The 11,707-nt window shown below is 35.6% G+C and overlaps 1 protein-coding gene across 1 annotated transcript; it reads right to left on the bottom strand.

The window, feature by feature from the left end:
- Nucleotides 1–1,088: 1,088 nt before the first annotated feature.
- Nucleotides 1,089–4,592, bottom strand: LOC139889279 (uncharacterized). The gene is made up of 5 exons (XM_071872240.1): nt 4,530–4,592; nt 4,035–4,462; nt 3,250–3,665; nt 2,473–2,818; nt 1,089–1,611 (listed from the first exon to the last, which is right to left on the bottom strand). The coding sequence occupies exons 1-5, from the start codon at nt 4,590–4,592 to the stop codon at nt 1,089–1,091; spliced, it is 1,776 nt and encodes a 591-aa protein (XP_071728341.1).
- Nucleotides 4,593–11,707: the final 7,115 nt, after the last annotated feature.

The raw sequence follows: 11,707 nt of genomic DNA, 5'->3' as shown, positions 1-11,707 counted from the left end.
AATCATCACAAACATGAACCCTAAATCAATTTAACCTAACAGATTTTCATTTTAGGTGTAATCGATCGGTTTTCAGTTCTAGGGTTCGATACCCCTTTGCACAGTAAAGAGAGATTAAGCAAACTAGCATATAAATCATGGCATTTCTTACATGTTTTGATGATTACAGATGCTATTTAAGTTCCTATGTGACAATGGATTGAATCATAAACACATAAAATAGAAGAAAATACCGATTTTGTTAAGGGTTGGGGGCGATGAACAGTAATGATGATGATGACGGTTCTTCTGAGCAAGTGGGTCTTTGAATTTAAAAGTGAAATTTGAAAGTGATGAGGTCAAAAGTGAATTTTTATCCTTTTATAGCCACATAATGACCAAAAAAAATTTCAATCAACCTTGCTCGAGAACCTTTACACACAAATGCATAGCTCGAAAAGTTTGGATTTCAGACACCAATGCTCGAAAACCTTCAGACTTTAAATTTGCTCGAAAACTTTCAATTTTTCGAGCAGGTTTGGATTTTAAAGGGATTTTGGTTCAGTATGAAAGTCTTAAGAATTTTAAGAAATTCTGTGAAATAATCAAGTTAAAGTTTAAACTTTAATTATTTTTCAAAATTTAATTTTCTCAGATTTTTACAACTTTTGAGACCGGGAACCATGAGGCGGTCATTTAGACACATCCTCCTGAGGTAGTCACCAGGACACATCCTCCGTCATTTGTTGACTGTGATTTTGAGGCAGTCATTTAGACACATCCTCTTGAGGCAGTCACCAGGACACATCCTCCGTCATTGCTGACATTTTAATGTTAACTCCCCCTAGACAGTTGCAGGATTTAGGAGAATTAGTTTAGAAAGAACGAGTTTTACATTGTTGTTCGTGTAAAAGTCAGTTTAGATTTTGAAAATCACATTGACACCGGGTCTCACACTGTAATGTATGTGAGAGCCATTGTTCTCATCTCCCCCTCAAAATGTGATGCATCAGATTTTGAAAAACACAGTACTCCCCCTAGGCAAGTGCATCACTCCCCCTAGGCACTTGCCAGGATCCTAAATGGAAAGAAAATCAATCATGCCAATTTTACCAACCATATTTTTTAAATTTTGGTTCATCTAGGGCCTTGGTCAGTAAGTCAGCTAGTTGACTTTTGGTGGGTACAAAGTACAATTCAACATTGCCTTTCTCAACATGATCCTTAATAAAATAATAGCGAATGTCAATGTGTTTGGTTCGAGAGTGGTGAACCGGATTGCTAGTGATAGCAATGGCACTTTGAGAGTCGCAGTAGATCGGGATTTTATGGAATTTGAATCCATAGTCAAGTAGTTGAGACTGCATCCACAGCACTTGGGAGCAACAGCTTGCAGCTGCAATGTACTCAGACTCAGCTATGGAAAGAGAGATGCAGTTTTGCTTGCGGGAGGACCAGCTGACTAATTTGCGACCTAGGAATTGGAGACCACCAGAGGTGCTTTTCCGGTTTACTTGGTCACCACCATGATCAGCATCTGTGAATGCTGTAAGGTTGAATCCAGTCCCGAAGGGATACCAGATTCTGAGATTGGGCGTGCCTTTGAGATAGCTAAATATTCTCATTACTTGGCTTGAAATTGGGCACACAGACATACAGCAAAGATGATGTTGGGTCTACTAGCAGTGAGATACATCAATGAGCCAATTAGGCTCCTATAGAGTGTTTGATCGAAGGGTTGACCATCCAGATCAGCATGTAAAGAAATATTGATTGACATTGGAGTGGGGCTGATTTTCATCTCAGGAAAGTTAAACTTTTTGAACATATCAGAAATGTATTTTGATTGACTGATGAAGATCCCCTTCGAAATTTGTTTAACTTCTAATCCTAGAAAGAAATGGAGTTCTTCTAGCATGCTCATTTTGAACTTGTTTTTCATGAGTTCAGAAAACTCATAGCAGAGAGCGGGGGAAGTGGAGCCGAAGATGATGTCATCAACATAGACTTGAATTAACAAGATGTGTTCTTTCTGTCTTCTGATGAATAGAGTCGTGTCTATGGTTTCACGTGAGAAACCGTTCTTGAGAAGAAATACAGTCAGGGTTTCATACCACGCCCTGGATGCCTGTTTTAGACCATAAAGAGCCTTGGAAAGGAGATACACGTGGTTGGGGCGTTTGGAGTCTACAAAACCTTCAGGTTGACTGGCATAGACCTCTTCTTGAAGAATGCCATTCAGAAAAGCAGTTTTTACGTCCATTTGATAAACGGTAAATCGTTTGTGAGCAGCATATGGTAGAAATAGACGGACGGCTTCTGTATCCTTTTGCTACAAGATGTGCTTTGTTACGAATGATGATGCCGTGAGGATCCTTCTTATTTTTGAAGATCCACTTGGTATCAATAATGGTTTTTCCAGAAGGACGAGGAACAAGTTCCCATACTTCAAGCCGATCAAATTGATGAATTTCTTCTTGCATGGCAATAGACCAGTCAGGATCTTGGAGGGCCTCAAAATCAGTTTTAGGTTCGATCGTGCTCAGAAAGGCAGTGAAGAGACATTCATTATTGGAAGCCTTGCAAGTGCGGACAGGAGCGTCTGGATCACCAATGATTTGATGAATTGGATGATCCGCAGTCCATTTCATGGAATGTGGAAGAGGTGAAGTAGATCCATCATCAAGAGAGGTGTCGATATGTGAAGAGGATGAGGATCCAGTAAGTTCAGTGTTGTCAGTAGGGTAGGTGGCATTTTCTTCCCACAGAGGAACAAGGGTATCTGTATTTTGTTCAGTGGCAAGAATGGGAGGAGTTGTAGCGTCTAAGGACCTAGTATCTGTTTCATTAGAAGGAGAATATTCACTAGATTCGAGATGAGGCGATTCAACAGCTGGAGGATGAGAGTTGGTAATGGGAGCGTTGTTTGAGGAAGACACTCCAGTGTCAAGGTCATTAGAAAAAGAAATTCGGATGAATTACTTTCATCGAATGGTGATTTGCTCATGACTGCTGGAGTAGAGGAATCAATTGTGATTGATTCGGGGGGAGCAGGTTCAGAGGGTACCGTGGGGTTTGACATCATTGGAGGGATGATGGGTTCAAACAACACATCCAGATCATCAGAGGTGGCCAGTGGAACATGTCAGAAGTGAGGATCAGAATTGAGACCAGGGCGAGTGTCGTTATGTTAAAGTACCATTCTAGACATCTCGTCAAACTTGACATTGGTGCTTTCTTTAATCATTCGAGTTTGACGATTATAAATACGATATGCCACACGATCTTGAGAGTAGCTAATAAATATTGCTTCATCACCGCAAACATCAAACTTTCCAAGGTTGTCCTCGTCATTTAGAACATAGCACACACATCCAAATATGCGAAAGTACTTCACATTTGGTCGACGATTGAAAAGAAGTTCATATGGAGTTTTGTCGAACCGACGGTTAATGATGGACCGATTTTGGGTGAAGCACGCAGTGTTAACAGCTTCAGCCCAGAGGGACGGAGGTAATTTGGAATAAACAAGCATTGTTCTTGCGGCTTCAACAAGAGTACGATTTCGTCTTTCAACAACACCATTTTGTTGTGGAGTCCGAGCGGCAGAGGTTTGATGGGTGATACCGGCCTGGTCAAGATATGAATTAAGAACCGAGTTTTGAAATTCCGTGCCGTTATCAGTTCTGAGGATTCGAACCAGTTTATTGATGGAGAGTTGGATTCTTTTTAGGAATTCAATGATTATTTTGGGAGTTTCAGACTTGCTTTTCAGAAATCTGACCCAGGACTAACGAGAGTAGTCATCAACTATCACCAGAATATATTTTTGACCACCTAGACTGGAAACACGCATTGGTCCACAAAGATCCATATGTAGCATATGTAATGGACTGGTGGTGTTGAATTCGGTTTTTGATTTCTGGGAGGATTTATGAATCTTTCCCATAGCACAGGAAGGGCAAACGTGTGTGGAATCAAATGAGATGAGTGGAACACCGTCAACAAGATTATTGGAAACTAGTTTTTTGAGGTTCTATGAGTGAAGGTGTGACATCCGGTGATGCCACAACCATGAGGTTTCAGAGGAAGCTTTGGAAACTAGGCAGAGTGGTTGTAGATCCGAAGACATGTTTTTCATGGCAAGAGAATAAAGAGTGGATTCACGTTTTCCTTCGAGTAAATTGTCTCCCTCCATGGTTTGAACACAGCACATGAACCTTTCAAAGATCACGCAGAGATCACTGTCACAGAATTGACTAACACTGAAGAGACAGCATCCAAGGCCTCGAACATAGGACACGCGCTTGATGGTTACACCGTTGAACACATAGTCTCCATACCCTTCGATGGTTGCAATTTCATCATTTCCAAAGCGAATTGTACCTAGGAACTTGTTGACATAGTTTGTCAACATGGATTTATCACCAGTTATGTGTCTGGAATAACCAGAATCCAGATACCAAACACACGCTAGGATAACCTGCAAAACAGAGTTAAGCACATGTTTTAGGGACCCCAGTTATCTCGGGTTCCTTGTAAGCAGACACATTCAGAGAATCAAGAGCATTAGGTTCATCAGATGAAACATTCAACAAGGTCTGAACATTCATTACAACACACGAATCATGGTTTTAGTGACCAAAATACAGACGTCTTTTACATCAATTACAATTTAATGACCCGGACTGAGATGCAAGACTTGAGGATGCTTGGACTGTTTCCGTCTTGGGTTTCCACACTTTCAAAATGCTTTATTTTGGTTTAGGTCCTGTGAAATTTAAAACACCAAATTTAGACTCAGTTTGAAAACAATTCATGTTTTTAAGTAATGACTGTCTAGCCCTTTGTGCTCTTTTGCGACGGTTTTGCTTTTGAGTCTTAGTTAATCCATCAGATACCCGCTTTGTAACATAGTTGAGATTTGGTAGTTGTGGATGTCTGATGGATTCGGGATTGTGTTACAATGGTCTACCACTGTTGCTCTAGATGGAGTTAGAGTGGTTGATATTACGGTGGACGTGAGGGCTGCTTGAACCACCCTTCCTGTCTGGAATAGGCGGCGCAGGGTGGTTATGGACTTTTTGTCACACCCCCAAATAGGGCCTGGGGTATTTGTGACTAATTATATCAAATTACAGTTGTATAAACGAGAACGACTCTATATGAGACGTTTTGAAATAAACCTTTATTAATAAAACAGCGGAAGCATTAAGAATGTTTACATCAAATCTAAACTGAAATAGTAATAGTTTTAAAATGCAAAGTAGATGTAATGAAATGAAGACTCCATGCAGAATTCAATTCATCAAGTAGCAGTCATAACAATCATCTTATTCGTCACCTGAGACAAAACATGCTTAAAGTGTCAACCAAAAAGGTTGAGTGAAGTTTATAGGTTTATATAATATGCATTAGACCACAAGATTTAGTTTAAGTTTGATTGATACCAAATATATCAATCTAAAAGTGTTGCTGCAGTTTGTAATATCGCTACTAAACAAGTTTACCCTATGACACCTTGTACTGTCAGTGTCGTGGAATCATTATTATGTAACCAAAGACCAACGGTCGAATGGTTAGAGACGTTACTCTCAATAGGCCTACTCACAATAATTAAGTTTGCATTTAAACGTAGCAATTAACGATATTACGGTAGGAATTTAGCATGAATCAAAGCATGACAGCATAGTTAACAATTTAGTACTTGTGTCTAAGCGTAAAACAGTTATAAAGCAAGCATGTGTCTCACCCCAAAAGTTATAAAACAGTTATGAAACAGTAAAAAGTGGGGCTATGAAGTTCACCTTAGTAAGTAAAGAGAGTTATTCCTCGGAATAAAGAGTTGAACGAGTGAGCAGGAAAGTCAACCTATTGACATTTAAGAGTAGTTAAGTGTTTTGCCCATGTTTAAGTTTAAGTATGTGTTTAAGTATAGTTCGTTTTACTAAGTTTCTATTCCTAGTAAGTTACTATTTTTATAAAGTTTCCATTTTTAGAAAGTTTCTTATTTTACTAAGTTTCTATGACTAGAGAGTTTCTACTTTTATCAGTGTTTTCCATTTTAGGATACTTGCCGTATTAGATAAGCTTCCAATCACCCCTTTCCCTTCGAATGGCTAATTTAGATCTAGGGGCTTGAGCCATAGGACCCTTTAAATCGGAAGTCCAAACCCTCTGCCTAGAATCTCATAGAAACCATTCGTCAAGAATGTTCGAAGATCTATACATCTCTAATACATATCCCAAAATGTTTTTATGTTACAATATAAGTAGTAGGTTATAGGTGCTAGTAATAGTAATAGTATATACATGTTATTTATTTTATTTTTAATTGCATATAATTTATAACATTATTTACATGTTTTGGTAAAAATAATAACTGAAGTAAAAAGTACAAAAAAAAGTAAAAAGTAAAAAAATAAAAAGTAAGAAAAGAATACTTACTAGTAATTCTTCAAAGAGAGAAATGAGAGATTAAGGTGCAAGTTTGAAATGAGAAATGTATGTGGTATTTATAGTTAAAAATGGTAGGTGAAAAAGAAAAAAAATAATAAAATAAAAATTTCAAGAATGCCATATTTGACAAAAATGAAAAAAATGTGGAAAATATATTTTGATAAGATTGTTTTTGAAAAAAAATAAAAAAATATTAGTCAAATTTCATGGGCTCATTATTTAATTTATAAAAAATCTTTTTTTATAAGCTATATATATATATATATATATATATATATATATATAATGATTAAAATAACTTATCATTTAATTAATAATTATGTTACATATAGTTTTAAATATAATACGCATTAATATTAATATTAACTAAAGTTATTTTATAAAATTAGTGTAAACTTTAGTTAACAAAAAGTGTCGACTAAAAATAAATATTTGATCAACGTCGAATTTAATTATATATTACGTATGGATAGCAACCCTATAGGCAAATTAGTCAATTCAAGTATGAAAATATGAGGGTTGTTATAGTACCTACCCGTTAAAAGAAATTTCATCCCGAAATTTAGTTGTTGCCATCAATCGGCGTTGTTCGTACATAGACGAGGATATTTACGTTTTATTTGGTTTTCACGTTCCCATGTATGCTCGGGGCATTGCGTGAATTCCAACGGATAGAATATTGTTCTGTTTCAAGAATTAAAATCATACAAACCATAATTTCTACAAGTTCTTCTACGAAGTGCATTTTATTATTAATGCGGAGATCATTCAAAATGATGATGTTTTACAAGTCATTTCAGTAAATTGGATACATGAAATGTGTTCTGAATAATATTGAGCTCATTTAAACCTTGAGCTTTTATGCCACCACGCTAGGGTAGACAAAATAGAGAGGAGTTCATGAAAATCATAGTCGTGAAATTTGATAGAGATTGTCATTCTTTACAACAAGAATGATGAATGTGAGTTGAAAATAGAGTTTTATCAACATTGGTAATATGGATAAAACGATTCGATTATAGGAAGAGTATAAACGAAGCTATCACAAAAGAGTGAAATGAGGAAATTAAATGTTCGCCTTAACTTTTGACGTAGTCACGATTGATTTCCGGAATTTAAGGAATTTAAAGGAAATTTTCGTAATCTATAAGATTTGATTCTCCGGTAATTAAGGAATTTGTGATTTTCTTTGATTAAATGCGGTGAATTGCCTCTATTGCTGTGTCTAGAATTTCGCTATAAATTAGCTTCTTTCGTTTCATTATCTTCACTACTTCTATACCTTCTTCCTCAAATCATACTTCCAAAAGATTCGTCAATATTCTTCATCCAGTTCTAATTTTGGATATAGTCCTGACTTTTATATCTATCGTTCTTCTTTTTTATCTGTCACCGGAAGAGTCTATTCACTTCTACTATTACCTTGGGTTTATAGTGTTTTTAATTCTCCCGTGTCTTTACGTTGCGATACGTATTGATATACACGGTTTGTAATTTTCGTGTTGTTATCGGGCTTTATATTTTCCCTTATATGTCGGAGCTCTATGCTCTTGTTTTTCCTTCCCGACTTCAAGTCAAGCGAGTAATGGTCTAGAATTCGTAGGTATGGAGTTTCAAATGATCATAATATACAAAGCAGAAGGAAAGGTAATAGCACGATTTGATTTGTCAAATTACTAGAATTACTAAGGATAGAACTATCAAGAATATATGTTCTTGATATGTTCAGAGGTTAAGTAGAATGTAAAAGTCATGTAACATGGCAAATGATGATTATAAAGTCTATGAATCATCATCTTCCATTAAAAATTTAGCATGACTTACTGTAATATAATCACGTTGGCCTGACATCATTATATTATACTAACTCATGCTTCAATCCCAACACTACCTCAAATCATTCAAAATTTAAACTTGTATGTTATAGAAATATAGAAACTAAAACAGTTTCCTTTATTATGTAACACAGAAAGTGCGAAGTGATAAATAATTTCGGATAAGAGTAGTTATGAATGTATCTTCAGAAATATGGAGGATATTTATAACGAAAGATACGATGATATCTTAGAATTTTCTAAGATCAAATGATAACGAGAAAAATTCTTCTGTAAGGATTTAGAATGCGTAAGGAGATCTTTTGTGATTTTCATCAGAAATCGAATCATCTAGATTCTTTGATTACAGGTTTAATCCTTGTGATTTGTCCACGGTCTCCTTCATGGTTTGCTCAATCCGTTTTTCAGCACCAAATTTTCTATCGAGCGTTCCCAATACCCCATTCTTTATCATCAAACTCCTGGCCATTTAGGCCATCTACAATTTTGCTGTTTCCTCTGCATTTAATGCAGCCATATTTGAATCGTCGGTTATCAATCTGAGATGGTTTCAAGAAATTTTGTTTTTAGATGATTGAACGCTGATTGTGATCGTCAAGATTCAAAGGATGTTTTCAAAAATTTTGAATTTGAAGTGTTTAAGCGTAAGATGCATCCATCAATGGATCTAACAGTTGACGAAGAAATGTTTGTGATTTTCAAAAGTAAGGAATGGTAAGTTCGGTTGTTTGATGTGATAATTCATCATAGAATACGAATGAATATAATTCATGAATGTAGTGATCTTTAAGAAGATAACACTTGCTAAAGTTTTACTTAAATTCCGATATGTCAAAATCAGAATATGTATTTGAATTTGTATGAAAATGGTTGTTCTTTAGTGAACGAATACATATGTGGATGTAAGTAGTATAGTTAATGACTGTTGAATCAGAATTGAAGAATGTACGGTGTAACATATTAATGTGAGATATAAATATTTCTCGGGTATTACCTACCCGTTAAAATATTTTCACCGTCAACAGTTTGTACAACAGAATATTTAATTACAATCTTTATGAAAATATACGTACATATATATTTTCTTTCAGATGTAATCATGGATTTAATGAGTTAATATAATATTAAACTCATTTGATTTACGGTTGAAATGAGAATTAATAATCTCCAAAACCTTAGAGATTTAATAATTGTCGCGAAATATTTCGCTAATGAAGTTATGAATCAATACTTCATCGTTCATTGTTATTGATATATCTCGGTATATGATGTTGGTGCTCGTGGATTTCTTGTGAAATTCACAAGGCACGAATAATGTTTTCTAGAAAGTTTTGAGTACATCGAAAATGGAAGTGTAAAATCAAACATGTATTTGAATAATACACTTGATTTATTATGAAAATGGAGTTTAGTGTGCTGAAGCAGTGATTAACGATTGTTAAGTCATTAACGAAGGATGTACATCATAGCATATTAGTGATATGAATTATCCGAGTAGTATTTACTAGTTAAGATTCACACGTAATAGCTTAGTACGAAAATATTTATTATTGTTCCAAACCATATATATATAAAGTATGCATATATAATTCTTTAGAAAGAATGATTCAATACATCTTAACTCATTATTACTAATATTCCTTGGTATCTATGGGGCGTATGATGTTAATGTTTGAGGTACTGAGTGTGATGTTGAGGCGTGGAATGCAGATGTTGTTGTTGGTGAAGCTGATGCTGTTGGTGGTGATGCTGATGGTACTGGTGGTGCTGGTTATGCTGCTGGTGCTCGTAGGTTTTGCACCATATTTTCCAAAGCCACTACTCGAGCGCGAAGCTCGTTGACTTCTTCTATTATTCCGGGATGATTGGCGGTTCGGATAAGGGGATGAATAAGATCTGAAATTCTAGATATTATATATTCGTGACGGGATATCCTGGAAATGAGGGTGAAAATAGTGTTCCGAACGGGTTCGCCGGTAAGTGCTTCAGGTTCTTTGCCAATAGGGCAATGTGGTGGGTGAAAAGGATCACCTTCTTCACTTCTCCATTGATTAAGTAGACTACAAACCCACCCCCAATTCATCCAGAAAAGGTGATGACTAATTGGTTGGTTCATTCCGGTTACGCTGCCATTAGAGCTTGAGGAGTTCAAGGAATCAAGTGAGAAATCCATATTATCTGATCGGTGATAATGCTAAAAACGAACATATAATTCATAGCATTATTCCTCAAGAAAGACAAGCTTTTAGTTGCAATTGTTCTATTTACAAGTGATATTCGTTTAAATAATAAAAGGTGAAGACAAAAGACAGATTCGACGAATTGAAGACGCAAACGACCAAAAAGCTCAAAAGTACAAAAGACAATCAAAAAGGTTCCAATTATTGATAAGAAACGTCTCGAAATTACAAGAGTACAAGATTCAAAATGCAAAGTACAAGATATTAAATTGTACGCAAGGACGTTCGAAAATCCGGAACTGGGACATGAGTCAACTCTCAACGCTCGACGCAACGGACTAAAAATTACAAATCAACTATGCACATAAATATAATATAATATTTAAATAATTCTTATAATTATTTAATATATTATATATATTTATAAATCCGTCGGCAAGAAAGACTCCAAAGTATCTGAGCTGTAATTTCAAACTCCGCGACTCGCGGAGTTTGAAGGCCAAAAGGGTCGCGAGTCGCGGAGCCCCAATCTCTGAAACTCCCTATAAAAGCATCCGAATTCTGATCGCAAAAACCATCTTTTTCTTCTCCTCATTCATACGTAATATATATATATATATATATATTTATAATTTATATTTTAATTTTAATTATAATTCTAATAATAAGGGTATGTTAGTGAATGTTGTAAGGGTGTAAGTCGAAATTCTGTCCGTGTAACGCTACGCTATTTTTAATCATTGTAAGTTATGTTCAACCTTTTTATATTAATGTCTCGTAGCTAAGTTATTATTATGCTTATTTAATCTGAAGTAATTATGATGTTGGGCTAATTACTAAAATTGGGTAATTGGGCTTTGTACCATAATTGGGGTTTGGACAAAAGAACGACACTTGTGGAAATTAGACTATGGGCTATTAATGGGCTTTAAATTTGTTTAACTAAATGATAGTTTGTTAATGTTAATATAAAGATTTACAATTGGGCGTCCCTATAAATTACCATATACACTCAATCGGACACGATGGGCGGGGTATTTATATGTACGAATAATCGTTCATTTAACCGGACACGGGAATGGATTAATAGCCACTAGAATAATTAAAACAGGGGTGAAATTATGTACAAAGGACACTTGGTATAATTGATAACAAAATATTAAAACCTTGGGTTACACTCAGTCGACATCCTGGTGTAATTATTAAACAAAGTATTAAAATCTTGTTACAGTTTAAATCCCCAATTAGTTGGAA

Source organism: Rutidosis leptorrhynchoides, chromosome 2 (genome assembly GCF_046630445.1).
Source record: "Rutidosis leptorrhynchoides isolate AG116_Rl617_1_P2 chromosome 2, CSIRO_AGI_Rlap_v1, whole genome shotgun sequence".
Taxonomy (NCBI): Eukaryota; Viridiplantae; Streptophyta; class Magnoliopsida; order Asterales; family Asteraceae; genus Rutidosis; species Rutidosis leptorrhynchoides.
This window is presented reverse-complemented; position numbering and strand designations above follow the sequence as displayed.